Source organism: Calliopsis andreniformis, chromosome 4 (assembly GCF_051401765.1).
Source record: "Calliopsis andreniformis isolate RMS-2024a chromosome 4, iyCalAndr_principal, whole genome shotgun sequence".
In the NCBI taxonomy this organism is placed as follows: Eukaryota; Metazoa; Arthropoda; class Insecta; order Hymenoptera; family Andrenidae; genus Calliopsis; species Calliopsis andreniformis.
Window position 1 is genome coordinate 4,499,439 of NC_135065.1, and position 24,194 is coordinate 4,523,632.

Below are 24,194 nucleotides of genomic sequence, written 5' to 3' on the forward strand. Positions count from 1 at the left end.
CGGAAGGAATGAAAGAGTTTGATTAATGAACATGTCTATAGTTAGGAGAAATAAGTAAGATATAGTAATAACATTAATTTAGTAGTATTCTCTTTTACAAAACGTAGAGTATGTTGAATGATAAGAATGCTATCATATAACTAGGTTTCCATTCCCATAATGAAGGCATAAAACAATTTTGATATAAATACCATTGTAATAATGATTAGATCTGTGTTTACTGAACTCCAACTATTTCACAATCATGTTTACATCTGCTTCTATCATAAAATACCTGTAATAACTAGCAAGAAAATAAAAATAATTCATTTTTCTCCATTTATTTTGCATATAGCTGAAAAGAATGCAAATTACGAGGAAAGTTTTTCATTTAATAGAATTGCTTTTATTTATACATTGAACAGAATTGATAATTACTAATATGTATTATTTACTTTTTGTAGCACTTCTTTAAAGTGATATTCGTAAATCCTTAACAGTAGAAGCGGACATTCCTAAAAATAGTTGACTACATACAGATTATCTTGCGTTAACTAGTAATTATAGTATGTGGCGTCCTATCATTATTACATATTTACAGTGACCTACATCTAGAAGAAGCAATTTTTTGCCTCAAACAATCATGGTATCACAAAGAACTCCAAATTTTCAAAAAAAAGCTGCTTGTACAAATAGCGTATCATCGAGTATCAAAGTATTCACGATAAAGTGAAATTTTGAGCACATCTTTTTTTATTACGTAAGCGTTCGCATAAATTGCTTCTTCCGAAGCAATAACAATGTATTCGCCACAGCTCGATCTTTTAATTAGTTTTTATGCACCGGTGCGAAGAAATCAGCAAGTAGATAAATAGTTCATTCGATAAAATGAATTCATATAGTTTAATTATACACAGCCCATATAATATATGCATACAGAAAAATAATGCATCAAAATATTGTCTGAATCACGAGTGGTTCAACTGGATCCGTGACAGTTTTTCTACAGTACTTTTGTCAACTGCTGTAAGGAATTCACATATGGTTAAATCAGAACGGAAGCTATTTTTTTTACAAGAGGTCATTTTACAATAACATTCATGCGATTTTTAATAGTAACAATCTCACTTATCGCTACACTGCTGACTCTGATCTTTTTACTTAGCGAGATGTTAATTACAATATCCTGAACATAATCTGCACATCATTTGCATTACATTTAAGAATATTGCTGTACAGAATTGCTTTTTTTGTTAGAATAGTAATTTTGCCAATTTAACGTATACACGAAAATTTTCCCCTTCACCTTTTACTTAATTAAAGATCCATACGTAATCAATCATTTCTTACTTTGCCTGTATCTGCCTCAAATTTAATTAAAATAAAACAGTTCGTCAAATACAACGATAAATCATACAAGACAATTTAGAGTGGAGTACACGGTTCGTTATTTTAAACTTATTCAGAAACAGAGCTCTTATAATGAAGACGTCAGTCTTTGACTTTTTTGTCATGTTTACAAATCCAGCATAACGCACTTTGTACTTTTCAATTTACAATGATGAATAATGCTGATAAGTCAGAAAAATCTATTTCTGAATAGTGTGAAATGTAAACTAAGGCACTGAAATAAGGATTTTTAATAATTGATACAACAGTTATAATATTAAATAATAGAATGTAGGTAACGGATTCTCTTTTTGTATTTTTTTTTCTTTTTATATTTATAAAGACACAATAATTCAATTTTTCTCACAAACAAAATATTTTATTAACGATGTGAAATTATTATATTTTTCAACAACGTAATTTATCTGTTCCTTAGCGTAACTGAACTTTCGATTAAAAAATTCAATCATTTCCATCTCTGAAGTACAAATGCTAGGCACTAGATAAGTACTTTTCTTTTTTTTATTTAAGACGTAATTTATACATATGTATATGCTCTTAAATAAAATGTACAAAGTTGATTCAGAACATACATTTTCTTTTCAGATAGAATCTTTCAGGTGTTGCGAGACTATAAACAATTTTAGTTCAGCTCTCACCTCGTTACTTATTTTTTTTGTTTTTTACATCTTTTTCTTTATAATACTTTCATTCAAATATTGTGTCTACTTACTTGCATCATAATAAATATATAATATCCATAAAGTATTCGAGCGATCTGTGTTAATTCTTAAAGCGCTGTTACTTCTTGGCGAGGCATTGTATGAAGAAATAAATCTGTTGAAAGTCTTCGACTCGATTGAAAAATAATCGGTTTTTGTAACATCGTAGAAATAAGTCACAGTGAATCACGATGCCCTACCCATGTTTTCTTCGTGTGGTCGAACCTATGTGCCAGCCATTGCTGTTCCAATAATTGGTATCTATCTTGACTTAGGTACAAAGGTTTTCCGCGCCTACAATCAAACATTTACAATTAAAATACATTGTAATGTGCTACCAATATGTTAGCAGTTTTTACATATTTAAAAATACAAATCGTGTAGTTTTACTAAAAAGTACAATTATAAAATTAAATCACATACTTCAGATCTCTATCTTCTTCTTCAAACTCATCGAGGTACAAAGATCCCCATAGACAGGCTCGTCGCCCTCGAATTACAATAATGTAAGTCGATGTAACTACTAAATATATGCCAGTTCCACCTCCACAGTCGATTGAATGCTACACAATAATTTACCATATAAGTACACATGATTAAGTATGTTAAATTTAAAAATGAATATAAAAGTGCAATAATTACCTGAACAGCTTCACAGACATTCATCCGTTTACAACAGTTTTGTTTTAGACAAACTATAGTACCGCATAACAAACAGATACTAATCTCTTGCGGAACTGTGTGACATTGTTGACAGTGACGCTCGTGATAATACTAAGAAAGAAAGATGTAACGATTAATGATGTTCGAGCAAAAATAGAAACTATTTAAACTGAAAAGGATAGACGTTTTATGTAGTTCTTACCGTGAAGATTTTCTCGTATTCCCTTGGAAGACTAAGCAACTTTGGTACCTTCCAGGATATGTGTTGCTCCATTATTAAATACCTAGCCGTAGCGCCTCGATTTACATAAGCAAGAAACTGGTCACACCATAGACGAGGTACCGCAACACTCGCTTCGTTATCTTGCCAGTTCAGAGCTACCGTAGAATTGAAGATGTTCCAATCCATGCCCTCCGAGACTAATTCCAAATAATAAACTAATCTCACGAACTCGGTGTGTGGTGTTCTGACCAAAGGCAAAGGTTGCTCGTACAAGTGGTAACGAAGCAAAGCTGCTATTCGTAAAAATGGCAAGCACATAGATTGTATCTGAAACAGAATTAAATACACAGTGAAATGTGTTCGAAGAGCAGATTATGAATTGAATCATCGATAGCTGACAAATGCTAGTTTATATACAGGCTAGATCATTTAAATGAGAACACCTGAATATCTCCGTTATTTATAGTTCTATGAAAAAACTCTTGAAGACAAAATTGCATTGTTATAGCAGTATTATCTTTCCAAGGTTAATTTTTCACGAAAATTTAAGACTATCGGTATTTTTTTAAATAGCACCCTATAATTTTTTCGATATCCTTGTCGAGCATAAAAAGATAAATCCAACAACAACCTCATAAATCATACTATTCTGATCATTCAATTTCGAGAAATTTACATTCAAAAATATTGCTCGTCTTAACAAAGCTACATCAGAGAATACGAGATAAAGAATTACTGCTGAATGCTTCAATAACATCACAGAAATTAAAAAATATACAGAAATCATTAGTAAGGAGACTTAATTATTGCATTAATGCGAATGGTTATCACTTCGAACACACGTAACTTCGTATCATGTAAATAAAGTGGAAATGTCTTGAGTTTGAGTTATCAGAACAGTATGATTTATGAGGTTATTGGATTTATCTTTTTATATTCTACAAGGATATCGAAAAAATTATGGGGTGCCATCGATGACCTTAAATTCTCGTGAAAACATGATTTTGGAAAAATAATAGTGCTATCATTAGTCGTGTCTTTTCAAACAGTGCAACTTTGTTCTGAGGAGTTTTTTCATATAATTATAAATAGTGAAGATATTCAGGTGTTCTCATTTAAATAATCCACCCTGTATAACTAATTTATGAACTTACTTGTTGTTCAATATTGTGCATTTTCACTCTCGCATACGATGTAGACGATGACGTGGATGGTTTGTAGGTATCATCAGCGCGATACAACGGAGTCTCATTAAAGTATTGGATAATTCTATACAAGATAGTTTCCGAGGACATAGGACTGCGTTCGATGAATTCTCTCCTCAAAATTGTCTCTCTTTCTGCTTGAGTGAGACTACAACTTATTTGTAATATCACTTGATAGTATAACAAGTTGTAGATTACTTTCACCACACTTGAGAAATACGCTAAAAATGATAATTATTTGATATATTAGACACTCTGAAAACAAGCAGCGTGAATGGAACACGTATAAATAGGTGCATACTTTGATCCAAGTGCAAGGGAAGTAACAATATGAAATGTATGAGAAGGGCAGTTGGATCTCTAAGAAGCAAAGGAATTTCTCCTTCGTGTAGCGTTAGGGCGAGTGAAGAAGCAGGTCCGGCAGGTATTCCAGACAACTGTTGCCAGGTGTGATAGACTGGCCACGTTGTCAACATTCTTGCGTGCACCGCCAGAACATGAAGAAGCGCAACTGGAAAGCAAGATAAATTGTTATATTATCAAATTTAGCATTTGGTACCATGAAATTATTATCGATAGTAAAATTAATCGACTTACCGATGCAGTCACGCTTTGGCGTTAAAGGTATTGTAGTGGGTGGTGGAACGCACAGAGATCCACCGCGCTGAACGAGTTCAACTTCAAAATTAGTTCGGGCTACAGAAGTTACAAAAACAAGCACATGTTTAGGAGAACAGTTCTTTCGATTAGATGTTAAGTATGTGCCACTTGTCATATCCTCCATGGCCTTTCCCATTGCCCTAGTCAAATTTGTTCGTTCCTAAGTGGTGGAGTTAAAAATATGGATTTAAACGATTGCAAAATCTTAATGACTTCTTTAAACCTTAATATTGTAATTTAAAAAACTTACAGGCATTTGTGGTATCTCTTCCAAGAAATTATTCAGCTCTAAAAGTATCGTCGCAGGAGAGGCATGGCGAGATCGTACCACTGCTGCACACTCTCCCAATTGTGGGGAGAGTGGGAGAACAGAATTAGCTAATTGTCGACAAAGCGGACAGAGATATTCGCCGCTGTCCACTGCAAAGCTCTGCTGTCTTTGTTGGTTACGGAGGGACCGTAAATAGGACTTCAAACAATCTAAATGTAAGTGATGTCCACAGGTCTGAACGTGAACTCCGCCTTCCCAACCCAAATTAACGGACAGCATCCACGAAACCTATAGTGATCAAATAATAATTAATATAACTCAGCTTACACACGTAACATAGCTGTATCGTTGTCAATAAGGAAACTTACAGTATCAAATTGACGGTTCATTATATTCATTCTGCGATTAAAATAGGCACTACGCGTGTCACCCTTTGGTATACGTGGATCTTCGTCGGAAGTAGGTAAGACAAGTCTCTCTGACTGCTGTCGCTCATGACCAATGACACTTGTTACCTAAAAAGGTAAATCAGAATAGAGTATGCGATAAAATATATAAATACGGAAGCAAAAATTTAGTTGAAATAATAGATATTTATTTATTACTTGAACTAATACAACAAGACCCATTGGCGCATCTTCGCTAGTGGGAGTAGTTTGATTGCAAATAACGCAATCATATTCCTTTTTGCTAGTCAGTTTGGTCGTACTGTCGCTGTCACCCCAATCCATATCAAAAGGTCCTACTTCATCTGATAAATGAGAAGAACCCGAATTAGAATTTCTTTGACTAATCAACTTTTCAATATTATAATACTTTTACCATTCATCTTACATGTTTCCATCGCTTTCTCCATAAACTGCTTCTGTTTATTAGCAAATTCAGCCATGAGCTTTTGCTGCCTTTCCTTCGCTCTCTTTCGTCTCTCTTCCCTTTCCTGATGTTCCCTCTCACGCTGCTTATCTTCGCACTCCTGCATGCGTGGCCACAATTTATTCCTGGTTTCTATGATAGCTTCCTTACACATTGGATCTAAATTTGCTATCTTGTTAAGTAACTGCGAAATGAAGAACGGACCGTCACCGATCCTCGATTCTTTTGGTGCAGCTGAACTACTACTACTACTGCTAGCTTCGTTGTCCATTTCATAGCACGATGAACTTTGCTTTGGATTGTAACTATCCGGAACACCAGACAACTGCGAGTGTAATTTCAGCAATAACGAAATTATACTCTCTCCCACTTTCACTGATTGTGGTTGCAATTGACAACCCTAAAACAAGAGACAGTTGGGTAAGTGATGAGGTGAACGTCATATGATATTAAGGAATACATAATATCCTGTAAACAAATTTGAATCATTACTTGAGTATCTCTTCTACTGAATACAAGCGTGTGAGAATTCGATGTGGATGGAACAATTTCTGTTGTTGTCACTCCAGAGGTACTTAATCTCGAGCATGCTGGCTGTGCAGCGACTATTTCATTACCAGCCATCACAGCGGGTCGTTGAGGTGCAGGTGGTAATGCAGGTTGGCCACCAACCATATCTGGACACAATTAACAAAAATTATATTGAGAAGCGCGTCTACATGTCTTTGTCGAAGTGTGGTACATTATTCATTATTTTTTATTGTATTTAGTATTTTTTGTTCCAGGAAAAGATGGCAATATTTTTAATAATTGATGTTTTTTTGGAAATGCTGTTAATTTATGCGGTTTTCTTAAATTTCAGGATAATGTAGTGTATAATGGCATGTTTCATCGGAAAGAAGCCATAACAATACAAAATATACACACATCATTGATAATAAGGATATAGCTACGATTAAGTGGAACAGACTGAAAGTAAGTAACATACTGCTTGGTGAAGGAGGTGATGATTCAAGGGCAAGGGCCATGGTTACTTCAGTGGATGGTGGCAAAGCTCTTTGTAAAGGTATTAAATCATCTTCACTATTACCATCTGATGTAGCAACAATTCCATCTTCAGGTACAATAGACATATGAAATTGGGCTATAAAAGAATAAAAAGAAAAAAAAATCTAGTATCATTACATACTGCATTATAGAAAACCAAATTTTGGTCTACACCGAAATATTCTTCTACATTTGAAAATACTTTAGCTCTATTTAAATTTATATAGAGAATATAATGCATACTACAGCTTGTAATGAAATAAACCAAGTCATATGCAAGGCTTAGATATACATATGTTATGAAAGGATTGCTCTCAACGTACACAAAAACACTATCTTACTTTAAAGGAGATATAAATAATTTTAGTAATTAATATAAACTTTTACATGTAATATTACATACAAATATTTGTAATATTTATATCTGATAATATGATTTATATCTGTTAGATTGAATAGTATGAAAAAAGCTAGAACTTACCATCTGCTCCAGGTAAAGCAGGTAGAGAAGGTAAGGATGGAAGAGTTAAAATTTCAGGCAATTCATCTGAACTTGCCCACTCAAATTCACCTAAAGTAGAATTTAATATGATTCGATATATGATATATTATAAATAGTGAAATATAGAAACTGTTTTGAACTTACTGTCTGAGCTATTTGGCTCTGACTCTTCGACTCGTCGAATAACTCGAGGTATTACTGTCCTCAGATTCACAGACAAATTATCACTTTCATACCAACTAGCCAGATTCATATCTTTAATTACACGAGATGATCCGTCGGCAGAATACTGACATAAAGGATTCATCTGGTAAGAATAGAATAAAAATACAATAGAAATTGGAAATAACAGCGATCAACAATTAATTACTCACAGATTTATCAGGTATTTTCGCAGTAATAACAGCCATCTCTAATAAGTAAATGGTCAGCGCCATTCCATGTTCTGATATGTTATGTCCATACACAGCCTTGTAAAGAATTATGAAAATCATGGCGTGAAAAACTTTCGTGCGTAGGACAATCCGTGGATCGTCGTAATCAGGCGAAACAGGAGCAGGATGTCTAAACGGTGGCCATGGGGTTGCGGTATTTTTCAGTTTACCTGATTGTTTTACGCTGAAAAATTAAAAAGAAATTTTTCATGCTCTATGTGAACTGATTATTCAATAAAATTGTATGACTTACTATTCAGTAAAACGATCCATTGATATCTGAAAATCTCTCCTGTGCATAGCTCTTAACAGAACATGTAAAGGGTCGAACAATTCATCCCAAACACGTGGCTTAGGACCATACATTCCTTGCTGCATGTTTCCACTAGCTTCAAGATTTGGAGCCCTATACTGTGCTATCTGTAAATTATATTGTACTTCATAGTAATAAAGATTCATATTTAATTTAAAGAATATAAGGAATATAAATAAGACATACATCAGCCAATACAGATTCAAAATCCCTATTTTGAGTAGTGCCACAGCGTTCAGGCATCAACTCCATTAACTGACTGTGAGTCTTATCTCCCATGCATAATAAAGTTACCATTTCTAAGCATGACATTTCTGGATCGGATAGACCTATGCAAATATTATATTATAAACATTTTTATATTGAATCTATAGTACAATTAAGGCAACTAAAGTAATTGAAGACACTTACCTAAATTTGTTCGAATATTGACCAATGTAGCTAAAAATGTTAAGCAGCTCTCTAACATAGGAGTATCCTGTTCTCCTTCTACATATTTATATTGGGGTGTATGATATAAACAAAGACTCATCCACTCTTTTACATGGAACCTAATTAAACAAATTAATTATCATCTGTTTTTTACCCTAAATATTACAGAGTTGAGTATGCATGAGATTAAATCTGAAGAATACTAAAAGTACTCATAGATAATTGGAGATTGGACAATAAATAATATTGTCTCAGATTTTATACTCGTTTTATAACGTATTTTATTAACACTACAAGCACTTACTTTTCAATGACTGTGCTCAGAAAGACATCTGGCTGCAATTTAGTTGCACATACTTGCAATAAGTAAAGGTCTGCATCAACCATAGAATTGCAGAAATTGCATTGTATGTATGTCATAGCTTGTCCTTTTATTTGAAGCCCATTACGTACCCACAAGCCATTTAAAATTTCATAAAAGGCAACCTACATAAAAAAATAATTATTTGTATGAAATTATTACAATTTCAAAAGATAGAAAAGTTTCCATATTAATTTAAAAATCATTCGAACAAAGACAGAATTATATTTAAAACTAAGTTGAAAGAAAGATGAGAAGTAAGTGAAAAATTGGAGATAAAAGAGTGACAAGAGTGATAATGCAAAGTGACATATAAGTATGAGTCAAATGCAATGATAAAAGGGTTTGGATGATGCATATATTTCAAGAAAATGTTTGGGAGGAATGGAAAGAAATTCATTATCTTTATTACTTATTTAGAATATTATTTCCTTCGTTACTAAATAAAACTTTCCATTCATTTATTAATTTTTCAACATTATGTTTTTAAAAATTAAACAATTTCGGATAAGGAAATCAAATAATGAATTTCTTCTTGGATCATCTTATATTCCACATCATTAATTATCATATGCCCAACTATAATTTATTTATATTTTTCTATAAAAATTATTTGAACAGTTACATACAATGTATGTACTATTAAACTGTATCATCAATGTACGAAAACCAGCTCATTTCGTATGCACGCTACGTAAGCACCTAACTGTTTTTTTCAAATTGAACATCTCCGTGCTGACACAATTGTAACATCTGTTATAATTGCATTAAAATCTTTATTTTCAACAGATAAAATAAAACATTCGTAAATATCAGAGCATTAAAATTCCGCTAGCGGGAGGGAAGAAAAAAAGACTATTCATTCTTCATAAATTATTGTTATATTATTGTAACAATACAATATGAGGAATAACAATACGATTTATTTCTCTTTGGAGGAAGCATAATCATCATGTGCAAGACAATGAAGATATCAAGTAGATTTTTAATCTAACAAATTTACGAGAACCGTTCCCCCAGTCCGCGCCCCATTCCTAAGCCTCATGGTATTGCCCTCTAAGCCAACCAATCCCGTCACTCGAGGGCATTACAAAACGCTGTGTTGTCAGTTCGCAACGACTCGACGGCCGCCAATGAACGAGGACAACGGGAGGCAAGAGTCAGTCGTGGAAGAGCTGAACGAGATCCTTTCACGTGTGATCGATACATCAGTTATTTTCCCAAAATAGTTCTTGTTCTCTCCACGACACACTCGCGGCCTCCGAATTCTAGTGATATTGACAAAGGACTCTCGAGGAACGATTCAAAAAAAAAGTAAAACAGAACAGGACTTGAAACAGTGATGCACATGTGTTGGTATCGTGAGCTGCTCTCCATTTGAAATTCGGTTCTGTCATCCACGAATTTAAACGAAATCGAGGAAAATGGCCACGGCGAGTTCGAGGATCGTTTACGTGTACCTGATTCTCAGTTTAGGCCAGTTTGCCAACAGTTTCGACGCTATGACACTCATGGACATGAGGGACGTGCTGAGATTCGGCCGTGAAACGATGATGGACATTCTCGAGTCATGGGAACTGATACGCCCTAAAACTCCTGGGGACGAGGAGAATTCATTCCCTTTTGTTTACAGAATGGAGAAAGAGCTGAGGAACAGGATATCGTTAATATCGCGGAAGATTGATACATATCAAGAGAGAATGGAAGTGCGCGTTGATTCGGTCATAGCGAAACTTCTGATCGATCTACAGTTGCAAACGAACTTGGACCAGCAGTTACGTATGATAGATCAACACGTCGCTAAGATCGATGATTTGTATTATAATTTCTTGAAATATAGCGACGCGCCCATGAGATACGAAAAGTACACGCTAGAGGATTTCGCGAGGACTTGTGTTTCCTCCAGATCGGGCGCCCTTCCCGATCTCTTGAAAAGCATTTATCGGCTGCTAGTTCCACAAACCGATACGACTTTTAGTAAAAGTATACTCGTGTTATTGGCGAAGCAATTGCAGGTAAGCAACTATATGTAGAACTGTAAGTGGTCAAAAAATGTTTAGTGCTCTGGCACAAATGCACCAGCAATTGACCAATCGTGGACGTGAAAGAAATGCAGTAGATCAATCGTACGTCGAGTTACTAGGGATGCGTTTGTGAAAGGGCATGGGGGATTTTTTGACCTAATTTTATAGTGAAATATAGGTGTATGTGTAAAGTGAAGTCGTGCAATATTTTTTCGTAGCCTAAATAAAATTATAGGATTTGAAAGTTATGAAAACACAATAGTCCTCAAAAAAATTATGAATTCCTAAACTATATTTTCTACGTTTTTTATTTTCAAATTTTGTCCCAAATAAGAGCTACGAATTTTTGACTGTGATCGTTGAAATCGCCGAAAGATGAAGCGCATATCTCGGTATGCGCAACAAGAACCCTATCTCTATTCTTTAGTAACTATTAAACACAGAGGTATTAGGTGCAGAGGAATATCATGACGATCAAGTGACATCCGACTGTTCAATTTATGAGCATGATAGAACCATAGACAGAACGTAGAAGCAACGATAAATCTACTAATAAAACTAGTAAAATTTGAATTTTTTATGGATTTTAGTGGAAACTGACAATGTTCCACAATAAAGTAAAATTATGAATTATTTTTTGTAGTAATTCAGAGGAAAACAAAAAAATAGGAAAATAGGAAGGCTTCCTCTGTTTTCAAATCTTGCCTAGATAATGTTTTTGAACGTCGCACAATGTGCGATAAGCTGAATGCACGGAACAATAGATTAAAACAAAAAATAAAAGACTGCACTTCATTGTATTCTCTGTACATCGAATGATTATATCTTCTCGTTGTAAACTCGTTATTCCCCTCGTTTTTCAGTAGTTCTCTCATTTTCATTTGCTGTCCATTTTAACAAAATAAAAACGTCGAACTAGATGAATATGTCCTTTAAAGAACGTTTCTAATTTTCTATAAACTCGTTGCCCATGTCGAATTACGAGTTTATATCGATGAATAATACTCTACTGAAGGAATCTTCCTACTTTAAAGAATTGAAAAAATTTAATTTTTCCTTTTTGCATAAAGTGTATTTTGTATTTGTTAAAATTATATGTAATTTTAATTCGACACAACCTACGTCTCCAAAATGCGAACGTATGTACTGAATCAGCAAAAATGTCAAATTAGCAGAAATCATTGTTACTTCTACATATTTAGTGGCATCAATCTTTAATGATGAATTGCAAGATTTATCAAATAGATGTAATATTACAAAAAGACAAAGGACACAAAGCTAGTCGCTTAAATTAACGATTACCTTCGGTTAAGCATAGAGGGAAAATTTACAGGATGACAAAGATCCATAATAATTTAAAAATCAATCTAAGTATTACAGGAAGATATATGCTATAATAAAATTTCAAATTAGTTTTTTTTTTTTTTTTTCAAAGATAGCTTTTTTCAAGATGGCGTGCACAATGTTTTGAAGTGCTTGGACCATTTAATTCTCGCTCGTTGACTTTGCTTAAAAAACTACCTTGTTGAAATATTGAATTTAATTTAAATTAAATAATTGAAAGGCAAATACTGTCTTACTATCGAAAATGTAAAAAAGTTTGAAACTAGAACTTTTCCTTTTAAGATATGCTGGTTTGCCAATTATCGTCTTTTTCCATGAAAATACGGTCAAATCTTACGAAATTTATATTGATTCTAATTTCACTTTTACTAGCGGCTTTACGCGATTTCTCAACTAGCAACAGTGCACATTTCTTTTATCACTATTATACATCGACTTTCTTATTATAAAAATTATAAAATACTGCTAAGAAAAAATTCAGCTCATCATTTTTCCTTTCAAAAGACTGAGAGTCCAATTTGTTTTCGAACATTAAAGCAAAAGGACCTCCCAAACTTGTACTACTTCTTTTTTCTCTCATAAAAACGAATAGGATGAAATCATTCTAAAATTCTAGCATCGTCGCTGCCATCGATCCCCGATGAAAAATAGACCTTATTTCCCAACTAAAAAATATGTGTCATTAACTGAGTCCATATTTGGCTCCTCATTTTCCAGAGAAATTGTGTTTTTAAATTCAAACAATGGGAATGCAATGTTTTATACACTTGATACACGATCAGTTCAATGACGACGAAAGCAAGAATGAAGAGGGGCATGCGCACAGATACCTAACCATTAAGGCTAGTGGATAATTCGAGTAGACAGGGGGGGATAAGAGCGCAAAGTAAAATGACAACGATTGATGCCAAGTTCTCAGTCGAGATCGAACCGAGCGAGAAAACTGTTCGCTTTGCTGCTTTCTCTCGTCGCGTCAAAAGCACGTTTGGCAGTTTGTGTTCCGAGAAACGATCCGTCGAATGTTTGTGCAACAGCGCGTATCGTGACGAGGGCTCAGCTCGAAATTACAGTTCTCAACGATAGAGAATCCACGAACCGTGACCAGCGTAAGAAAAATACCGCTGACAGCCCCTTGGGTTCCAATTTTTCGATCATTTATTGACCTACTGCGACCTCTACATCACTTGACTTTCTACGTGCATAGAAAGCCTTGTAATGATCCCCTTATTTGTCAAATCGATTAACTCCACAGAGCGAAATTATTTATATTTATTTTAGATATGAAAAGTTAAGCATCAGCCAAGTTCTCTGACTCTAAAATCTCAAAATATTCGAAAAGTGGAATTAATCACTTGGGCCTGTGGACGACTCCAAACTAGTTGAATTGAATAGACTTTTTGTTTTATAGTTTTTGAGGTTTTGTACGGTTTTGAGCGCATGCAAAGTTGATATTTACGGAAGATTTTCGACAAGATGATGCTCCGCGATACTACGCTGGAATAACTGTATCGTCTAAAGGTTCTCACATAACCTTTGCCTGTGTTGGATGTTCACGCGTGTATACTGTGCCTCCAAGTGTAAATACAAACGATTCGAATGTTTGAGAACGTTCTACGTATTTCACGAAAAGTTATCTTTGTATTCAAATTTCAAACATCGTTATCTTAGCTCTTTCGGGCGGAAAAAGAAAAATTCAATTCTAATAAGTGGCACGATTTATGACAATTGTAAAATAAAAATAATACGAAACTTGTACCAGTGTATCTATAAAAGTCAATGTCGATTTATGATTAATAGTAATTTGAAATGCAATATCGGTATTTTACTTTGGCTAAGAATGCATCTTCTGTGTATCATCTGATTAAACAAAGAATACACTTTATCATAAAATTGACGCGGAAGGATTGACGTAGGTAGTCCAAGGACAAACATTTTACGTTTCAAGAACTCATTTTCCTTTTTTGATTCAAAGTTCACTAATTCAAAACTGGCATTCAAAACCTAACGTTAAAATGAAAACATAACATTAAAATTGAAACATGACATTAAAATGGAGATATGTTTCATCATCTTAATATTATAACAAGTATTTCATTTTAATTTATGTTCATGCTCTACTTTTTGTCCTTTAAAATCTGTTGTTGCTGAAGTGCACAAAAATCCTCGAGCTAAATATTACATATTAAAATCAGTTATAGAGAAAGTTTAATTCAGAAAAACATAATTTTCTAAAGATAAAAAGAATGAATTTTCATTCAGCCCCTTTAATGTTACCAAATTGATCATTCTTTCGAAAGCAAGTCTTTTTAAACGGAATGAGACTAAAGTATACATGTAATAAGATTCTGATGCATACAAGGAAACCTTAGGCGAGCTTGTTTCTAATACGATCGAAGCAACGTTTTCTCAATAATTTGACCTATCTTGCGTCAAATTTTCCGAGGGAAGGCAATAATTTGCTCCAAAAATGAAACAAAATTGGTAAATTAAAAAAGAAACCAGAACAGAATTATGAAACAACAACTCTGATCAAAAGGATGTAAATCATCGGAAGTGCCAATAATTACCTGCGGATATGACTCACATTTAAATTGATTAAATGTAATTCTCTGAGAGAGCGTTAATCGAAAATCATGATACGAAAATCTCGTGCAAGCAACGCGTAATCTTTCTATGAAGGAAACAAACGATATCATTTTGATTTGACTATTGACGTATCTAGTCTCTAACGTAATCAGCACTTTCGACCCTTATATCAAGCATGCTTTGCATGAGCACTGTCTATGCATATAACGTCTATGCATATAATGCTAAACATGTGTACACGTATATGCATACATTAGACACTGAACAAGTTGAAAAACGTTCCTTCAATATTCAAATATTTCGTCTCCAGAAGTTTCAAAGAGTATAATATTACTGTTTATACATTCTATACTTCAGAGCCAGATCAATGCAAACCTTTTTTTCCAAAACTGAGTTTTATACGTCTACTGTAGTGCATTATCTTTATTTTCTTAGAATAATAGGAATTTATTTACTCCATAAACAAAGAAAATTTGTTTTTCTAATCTCCTGAAAAACAATAAAAGATTTGGGTCAGCTTGGCTCTTGGGTCAAGATCAGAATTACAAAAGCAGCTGTTATGACACTACCCTTCATAGAACACTGCTATCAAATTTTTTCCCCCACATTTATGAGGAAATAAATAAAGCATTCTACGACCGTTTACTTAACATTAATGTTTAGCTGTACCTACATAATCGCGAATTGGAACCCCAGGGGGATAAACAATACACACATTATCGTTCAAATCTATAAATCTGAATATCTACGTGTAGGCATTTTAGATTTAAAATGGATCGAGAGTAGAAACTGTTCATCGTACGTAAACAAAGAACACCGTTGGATTCCTTGAGAGATCAAATAACGAACCAAAAAAAAATGAAAGTCCTTGCATGCCTGATTTTTCTCTCTACGCTAACATGGAGAGTACGAGGCGATTTCGGAAACAACGCTACAGAGATTGATCAAATGAGGCACAAACTTATAGAACATGGAAAGATGCTAGAAAAGGAGCTGTTCAACCCAAGGTTGAACGTGATAGGACTGGAGGAAGAAAAGTATCTGCAACTCATACAGAGTTTCAAGACCTTCGGCAACGAGTTGGAACAGAAGTTTCCTACTGACAGATCTGAATATCTGAATTCGTTGAATTCCGTCTGGCTGTGGGCCCGCACGGAAAACGAATTGAAAGCAATCAATGGCCTGTACAATATCTTCAGGCAGATGCAACGAGAGATTATTGATCAGCAGGCTTATTTTGATCTCCAGAAACTGGCAGATTTTTCAAGAACTATCTTGTATGATCTGAACGCGTCCATGGTGCGCTCGTTGACCCGTATCAATGAATTTATAGTACATGATAAATTGTTCATTTCGGCTTATCAGGTATAATACTGCAGTGAAAAACTCTAAATATCACTTAAATGTACAAAAGATACTTTTTTTAATTCGCTAGAATTTAAAGACTTTTTTGTCTTGAACATAGTAATAACTTAAACTCGTTTTTGTAATTACAGGAAGCATCCTCTCAAATATGTAGCGAAAACCAATCGCTTCAAGAATTGCTCTACAATTTGTATACCACTATTACTCTTTCGGAAATCAAGGGTTACGCCATGATTCAATTTTCCTACTTATTACTGCGGCTATATAATCCAGGTATAATATAACAACAAATGAGCATAATTTGTATAAGTTTGAACTATAGAAATTTCGACTTTCCATTAAACAAATTCTAAGAACATACTTTTTCAGCTGTAACATAAATAAAATATTAAATAAATTTATTATAGGAACTAATTTCACTGAGGAAATGGAACTAATAAAACAGCAATACGCTGTCAGAACATCTGATACTGTAAGAGCCGTGAAAACTGCCATGGCTTTTGCTCCTAAAGATGTTTGGAAATGCGATCCAAGGCAACATAAACTAGGTATGCTAGTAGCCATAGTGTATGTTGTTATTGGTACACCGTCGAGTGACAAACGTCGTTAACCAAATCGACTTTTTGCAGATGAGACTTATACTCAATTGACGCAATTATTCCAAGGATACATTGTAAACGAGGTAGATTTAAATAGAGACTCATCTTGTAGAGAGAACTGTGCTTATTATGGATACTCGAAAGTGCATGGGTGTTACAAGGATCAATTCTGTACACAGCAACGTAGATGCAATGGTAAAATATTAAACTGCGAATACGTTGATTCTGACATGTGGATCTGCCCTTCGGTAAATAGAACTTTTTTTCATATATGCGTCTATGTTGAAGAAGGATTTTACTTGACATAAATCCTTAGGCCAAAAACAGTAGCCGAAGATATGAATACATAGAATACGAAAATGGGGGCGTTTACGGACAGAAGAAGAGTTGTAGTCGAGGAACGACTAAGGTGGACAGCTGGTGGCGTTGGTTGTTCTGGCATTGCAGTTATTGCTTCTGCTACTGTGATGATAATCACGCGAACTCTGACAGATATATCAGTTTGCGGGATGTCGTGTCTGATGTGGCAAACAATAAGTAAATAATTCTACAAAGTGAAATAGAAATTATGATGAGGTCAGTAATAATACATTTTCCATTTACAGGGTTGTGACTGGCATTGCACTAAAGAAAGTAAATCAAGTGATGCATATACAAATACAGGAAGGTGAATTGATGCCACGAGGAAATATCAATAAAACGACTGTCAGCTGGAAACCGATAGAGGCATTTTCTATATTAGATAGTCATGTTAAAAATGGTATTGATTATCATACTTTGGCATGGGAAACAAGAGGCTTGGACTTAGATGATTTAGTACCAGCTCAAGATCATCTTCTAACAGGTACTATATAATGTAATGTATTTAATTTGTAGAAACTCTACAAAATCTTCGTTTCAGGTGTTCGATTTCGAACAATTGGACCACGCTTGAACTTAGAAATAATGGTAACACCATTCAATTTCACAACAGGAAGACTGATACAACCATTGGCAAAGAGTTTCTGGCTCAGCAATGATGTTACTAATAGGTAAAATTTTTTAATTTTTGAATACCTAGTGTAATTGTACATAAACCTATATTTTATTTACAGAATCGAGTTAAAATTAGAAAATCCTGATATACCGACTCGATTATCTCTACCAGCATTACCAGATTCAAAACCAAATCAGTATTTGAACTTTGCGCCAAGCAGTCGTCAAAGTGATGCCGCGCAAAATACAATACCATTCTTTGACATTCAGCCAATAGAAACAAAACCCCCAGTTCCAATATCTGGTGCCGGAATCTTTCATAAAGGCAGAAAAGGGTCGGGTGGATTTGTGGCATTTAAACTAATAACATATGACTTCACTTCACACTTGCAAGTTGACTTGCCACCAGCACCACCGATTATTAATACTTCATTCGTACCACACGAAATAAAAGCAGTATAAATTCACTTCTACAAGCGCGTAATATCAATAATTTCCAATTTATAAATATTTTCGTAAGGTATTTCTACTTTTATATGTTGTTCAGTGTTTTGTGTTGAATGACTTCAATTTCGTCCCCAAGAACAATTTTTTTTGTACTTTTCTGTTAAATAGCGTTTTCCTCATTTTTGTGCCATTTTAGTGTTAGCTATGTACAATATTTGGAATATCTTTTAGTTCAAATTATAATTCTGTTTTTATAAGCTTCTTTTAATTTGAAGTTTTTCTTAAAACATTTCATAGTGAAGGTTTCTTAAATTTATAAACACGATAAATTTCATGTTATAAAATAAAATTTTTAAATACTCATTTTAATAGGCACTTCACATATTTTGGTTGATATTATACCATTAATTGATAATAATATGAGTATTATAAAAAATAATGTAAGACTACTTATTATTGAAGTGTACTTCAAAAGACCCTGTGATTCATTACTCATCAAATAGACATAAATGTATAAGAAAAAATGCACGTAAATGAAAAATAAAATCAATGTATATATGTTTTCGGTGTACCAAATTTCATTAAAAATACTGTTATGGAAATGCTTTATTTGTACTTTGCAAATTTATAGCTCTAACTTTAAAGAAAAAAATACCATTGTTTTGTCATTTAACACGTTCCACGGTATTTTTCAGTAACGAAACTTTTATTTGATAAAAGAATGTATTTTATAATTTTAATTAAAAACAATACGATACAAAGACGTTAAGACTAAAACCGAATATAACTTATTTTTTCATACGTGAATATTGTAATTTCGTTCTAAACATTTTTTAGAGTTCTAACAGAAACTTGAAATTTCATTGCAGTAAAGAACGTGTTAAATATAGTTTTAACCGTTTGCGGTTCTATGTTGAGCCGATCCCATGCCGAGTCTGACTCGACCAAATTCAAAATAAACAAATAAACGGACTAGCTGTTATTAAAGTAAGCAGTTTATCACTAGGACAAAGGCGTAGAGATCAACCTTAACAGCTAGAGGACCTGCGAGATCATGGTGTGACATTCGTAAACAATAGCCTTTGTGAAAACTAAAAACACTGTGGCAAAACATTGTGCTTTATCCCCTTCAAGGAAACCACACTTAAGGTGAAATGGAAGGGAGTTTGGGCCAGTGTTTTGCCTTGTCAAACATTGACGTTTAAGTTATCAGTTTAAAAGGATCCAGAGACATTATAAGTCTTGTCTTAGTTTGTAATCACTGTTAAAGTTCACTATTATTATATATAATCGTTTTAACCAGATACGTGGTTCAGTTATTTAAAAACAATTTAAATTAGAAAGCACTTTCATGCAATGATTGATAACTAAGAATAAATACTTGTCTAGTCCTAACAGTTGGAACGAAACAGCAAAAGTAGTTCGGACCGCAAAGGGTTAATCGACTTAAAAAAATGGACATGCACCTGTTTGACCTCCACCAAAAGAATATAAGAAAATGTACTCACCTGAACTCGTAGTGGATGTATCATTAGAAGATGCAGAATATCCGTTGGAGGTAATAATTCATTAAGTGTAGCTCCTTGTTGACGCACAGCTTGACACATAAATACGGCGAAGTATCGATGCAGTGGAAGATGAAATGATACTTGCAAGCTATCATCCTGTGATAGAAGACAAAGGGAAAGACATTTTAATATCAAGACAATGTAAGGTATGAACAAATATTTAAATACTTACCACGTTTGGATCGGTATAATTCACAGCGTCTAACCAATCTTGTAAAGCTGTTAGGCAAAATGTAAGCACTCTTCGGCTGAGGGTTGCACTTTCAGGGCCACGTAAATGGGAAACTAAAGCCCACATTGGATAAGCACTAGCTTCTAATTCAGCACTGAATGCTGCATAATATGTGTTAGGTTCAAACTCGACGTGTTGATTTAATTCTCGTTGATTCACGTTCATTCCTATAGCAAACGATAGTAACAACTTTAGAAATATTCTTTTTTATACAACGAGCAAATACTCTTTATGAAGAATAAATAATACCTTGAAACATAGATAAGAAGTCAAACCACATTTCTAGAAGTGTATCATCGCTCATAAAGCGCACTGCTACAGGTTTATGCGAAAGAACGTTATTCAAATCTGATACAAGAGGCCAGTAACAGTGTTCTTTCATCACTTGTCGTCCACAATCCACCACATAGTGAAAATTTTTGTCTGGATCTAAACAAGTTAGTAAGTACACATTTAAAATTAAAGCAAACAATTTTATATATTCACCTATAACTTAAAAAAATATTTACCATGTAATGTATTCTGGATCAGAATCTTACTCATCATGTATTTTAAACTAATAACCATTACATGTAAGAGCTTCAATTGGTCCACCATTCTCAATGCTAGACTTTCGTTACTAAAAAGCTGGAATATAACATATAAAAATGTAAAACATAATCTTTTTCTTTTCAACAAAAATGTGACTTTGTCACGACACTCACCTGTACACTAACATGGACCACTCTATTGCTCAAAGTATCAGGATCGATCGAACGTTCAAGCATCATTGAAATTCTACTGTAATGTAACACAAACGCACGAGTAAGTGCTTCTTTATAATCTGGATCTGGCAACATGTTTAGTAGTAGGCAAACTAATTCCTGAGGAAATTCATAAGCAACTGTCCAGAACATTAATTCTTCTAAAAAAGTATTATGTTCCAAAAGTTCTTGCAACGATGCACATTCTAAAATAAGAGATAAAATATTGAGTTCATTAAAACTATGTACACACTAATTAAATGTGTGAAAACTTACCTTTATATTCATCAGGTGGTTCAGGATTTGGTAAAGACTTTACTGCATCTTGGTATATTCTATTACTATCTTGACAATAAATATCATATTCTGCATGTCCAGTAGAGATAGATGGATCCATGAGACCTTTATACTTTTGCGGATTTGTCAGTGCTGATGTCATTACGTGTCTCATCAATGCACCCATCTTGCTTAATTCAAGAAGCATGGTTAAATACACAACTGCATCTTGAATAGCAACCCTATAGTCTGGACCACCTGATTTACTAAAATAGATAAAAACAAATTGTTGTACAAAAAATATTTTTATATACTATAGATATAGTTTACATTTTTTATACTGAATGGTGCACTCCATTTACCAAAATTCACGTAAGTGTTGAATAAGACGAAGAATTAATCTAGGCATCATTGCTTCTGCCACACACAATAAATCTGAAGGAGCAGCTGTTTTATCCACAGCAGCCTTTGGACCATGTTTGTCACAAAATCTATGGAAACAACAAACAATTATATTTTTTGCTAACAAATATAATTTTAGATCTCTTTTTAGAAAAGTTCTTACCCTATTTCTTTCATAACAGATGTATCACCACAATCGCATGCACCACCAGCTTGACTGAGGAACATATTAAAGTCATGACGATAGTGATTGCCTTTTTTAAAGCATTCTGTACACAAGGACATACATGGTGATATACCACAAGTTCGACAGCGGTATGCCACAAAATTAGGTGTCCAAACTAATCCACATGTTGTAGCATTATCATACATTCTCACTGAAATGTTTAAATATCAAACATTTATGAGTTATTAGCATTTAAAGTTGTACTAATAGAATGTACTAACACTTGAAAAAATTATTCAATATTCATCAAGTAATATTGTTTTATAAATCAGTATTTAGTTCTTAAGTTTTTTACTTTTAAATTCAAGGTATTTTATAGACCTTTTGAAACTTCTTGTTCAATCTATTGAACTAATAAACACATTTACTTTTTTATATCTATAATTGTACACATATATATGTTTATTTATTGAATAATCTTACTCATGCCAAATACGCAATTTGTCACATACATATGTTACAAATTTTTTATAATATTTAACATAAAATGTTTCCATCAGTAATGTTGCACAACAATTGAGCAATGTATTCTCACAACCTCATTTCTGACCTAATTAACTTTAATTACGAAACTTTATTTCTAACTACATTAAATATTTTTACTTAATGATATTTTCAAGAGTATCTATTATTATGCATTTCATATATAGAGTGAGACACATAAAGCTTGATAAGCTGTTTTCTTCAGAGCTATTACAGATATCAACATATATGTTTCATGGGCTAATCATTTGAACGATAAAATTTTTGGGAGTGGCATCTAAGGGGGCAAAGGAGATACTTCTTGTTTCTTAAAATGAAACTACTTGCTTTTTACAATGCAGATCTATGCCAAGAGACATATAATATTTGCACCAAAAATTTATGTTTATATTTATACCATTACAAAGACCTATTTGTTAACTTTATATTTTTGTTTGATTAAAGGCTTTTTCCATAACAACAAGAACATTTTAACTAACAGACTTCATTTATTAACGTACTGTCTATAAACTCAATATGAGTATGTATGTATATTTTTTTTCACTCAGCTTATAATACCTTCAAATAAAATAACCGCTACTCATTTATTTACATTACTTTTTAAATTACTGTTATATTGGTTTAATTGAGAATATATTTTCAATATATAATTCATTCTTTGTACCACATTATTCAGTATAATATATCCTCTGTATCTGAGCAAATATTGCATATCTGTCTTCTAAATATTATCATCAAAATATTATTATAATTTTAAAGAATCTAATCAATGTTATTAACTAAACACTTTAAGTTATAAATGAATCACATATGTACCATAATAAATACAAAGGCAAAGTTATTTATTCTATTACAACATATCACTCAATCTTCAAACCCGTGTTTCTCGTAAGCACTAAAAGTGGATATACAATACGCGTACTATAAACCAACAATATCACTGTTTATAACATCTTAAAATAATTCAGTGCATCTATTTAAAGCATACATGTTTTCACAATACCTGTGTCACTGAATTCTTCTGGTGTACGACCACCAGCCATCAACCATCTACACCAGTCGATGGTTTCTGAGTCATCGATACTCTTGCTAGGATTCAAAAGTACATCCAGCAGCTCGTTAAGGTGTTGGGGGCCAGTGTCAAGGGTCTGATTGCTACATTCTGCATGGATGTATGCAGCTGCATCACGTTTGCCCTTGTTCATCAATACTTGGGCCGTGATGCTAGAAGTCGAGGCCATCGCGGAAAGTCTACCCCGCGATTGCGAGGGTGCCACCGATCACGACGCGTATTGCGATACTCTTCGGGGATGATCGACACAGAGGAAACGAACGGGTGGAATGAGTTTGGGATCGGATGATACCGACGTTAAAATCTCAGGGAGTCGACAGGGCTGCCGATAGTTGCCTGACGACCTGCACCTTTTTGCGTCTTTCTCGTGCGGAAGCTTCCAGGAAACCTTTCAAGTAGAGGCGGCCCGCGGACCAAAGGATTCTCAGCAATCTCCATATCAGTGAGCATCTCCCGTCAACTCTGTCTTCCTCATCAATTTTGACAGCATGACGAAAGCACCAAGGGACCGTTAACTTGCACCACTCTCCGGGGACCGCGGCTTATTATCGACCTTCGAGTTTCGTGCTTCGACGAGTACTCGGTACTTGCACAATAATCGTCGTCGACACAACACACATCCGCATTTACGGGACGATAAAACCACTCGATCACCGATCGTTCGACCAATTGACCACAGCGTATATTCTTCTACGGTACGTCTTCTTCCCTCTGATCAAGAATTTATCTATCTTATCGACGGGACAATGACAGAATGCCAACTCCTGGCTTTCAATAA

The 24,194-nt window shown here is 34.0% G+C and overlaps 2 protein-coding genes across 7 annotated transcripts; one reads left to right on the forward strand and one right to left on the reverse strand.

The window, feature by feature from the left end:
• Nucleotides 1–350: 350 nt before the first annotated feature.
• Nucleotides 351–24,107, reverse strand: Ubr3 (Ubr3 ubiquitin ligase). Of its 5 annotated transcripts, none has more exons than XM_076376396.1 (29): nt 23,348–24,107; nt 21,799–22,012; nt 21,596–21,724; nt 21,234–21,499; nt 20,919–21,163; nt 20,724–20,841; nt 20,464–20,643; nt 20,155–20,381; nt 19,923–20,078; nt 9,018–9,199; nt 8,693–8,832; nt 8,468–8,610; nt 8,222–8,388; nt 7,909–8,152; nt 7,679–7,823; nt 7,514–7,603; nt 6,974–7,129; nt 6,478–6,662; nt 5,935–6,385; nt 5,718–5,863; nt 5,481–5,627; nt 5,092–5,400; nt 4,779–5,001; nt 4,483–4,692; nt 4,131–4,402; nt 2,956–3,303; nt 2,733–2,864; nt 2,514–2,653; nt 351–2,384 (listed from the first exon to the last, which is right to left on the reverse strand). In XM_076376396.1, the coding sequence occupies exons 1-29, from the start codon at nt 23,583–23,585 to the stop codon at nt 2,267–2,269; spliced, it is 5,721 nt and encodes a 1,906-aa protein (XP_076232511.1). In that variant the 5' UTR covers nt 23,586–24,107; the 3' UTR covers nt 351–2,266. The 5 variants fall into 5 exon arrangements, with proteins under 5 accessions (XP_076232511.1, XP_076232512.1, XP_076232510.1 ...); XM_076376397.1 differs by having other exon boundaries at nt 7,076–7,129; nt 7,679–7,841; XM_076376395.1 differs by having other exon boundaries at nt 5,947–6,385; nt 7,679–7,841.
• Orion (chemokine-like protein orion) lies at nt 10,226–18,976 on the forward strand. Of its 2 annotated transcripts, XM_076376400.1 has the most exons (9): nt 13,361–13,548; nt 15,784–16,393; nt 16,525–16,666; nt 16,801–16,941; nt 17,023–17,240; nt 17,309–17,529; nt 17,598–17,836; nt 17,894–18,023; nt 18,087–18,976. In XM_076376400.1, exons 2-9 carry the CDS (start codon nt 15,887–15,889, stop codon nt 18,427–18,429), a joined length of 1,941 nt encoding a protein of 646 aa, XP_076232515.1. In that variant the 5' UTR covers nt 13,361–13,548; nt 15,784–15,886; the 3' UTR covers nt 18,430–18,976. The 2 variants fall into 2 exon arrangements, with proteins under 2 accessions (XP_076232514.1, XP_076232515.1); XM_076376399.1 differs by lacking the exons at nt 13,361–13,548; nt 15,784–16,393 and adding an exon at nt 10,226–11,089.
• Nucleotides 24,108–24,194: the final 87 nt, after the last annotated feature.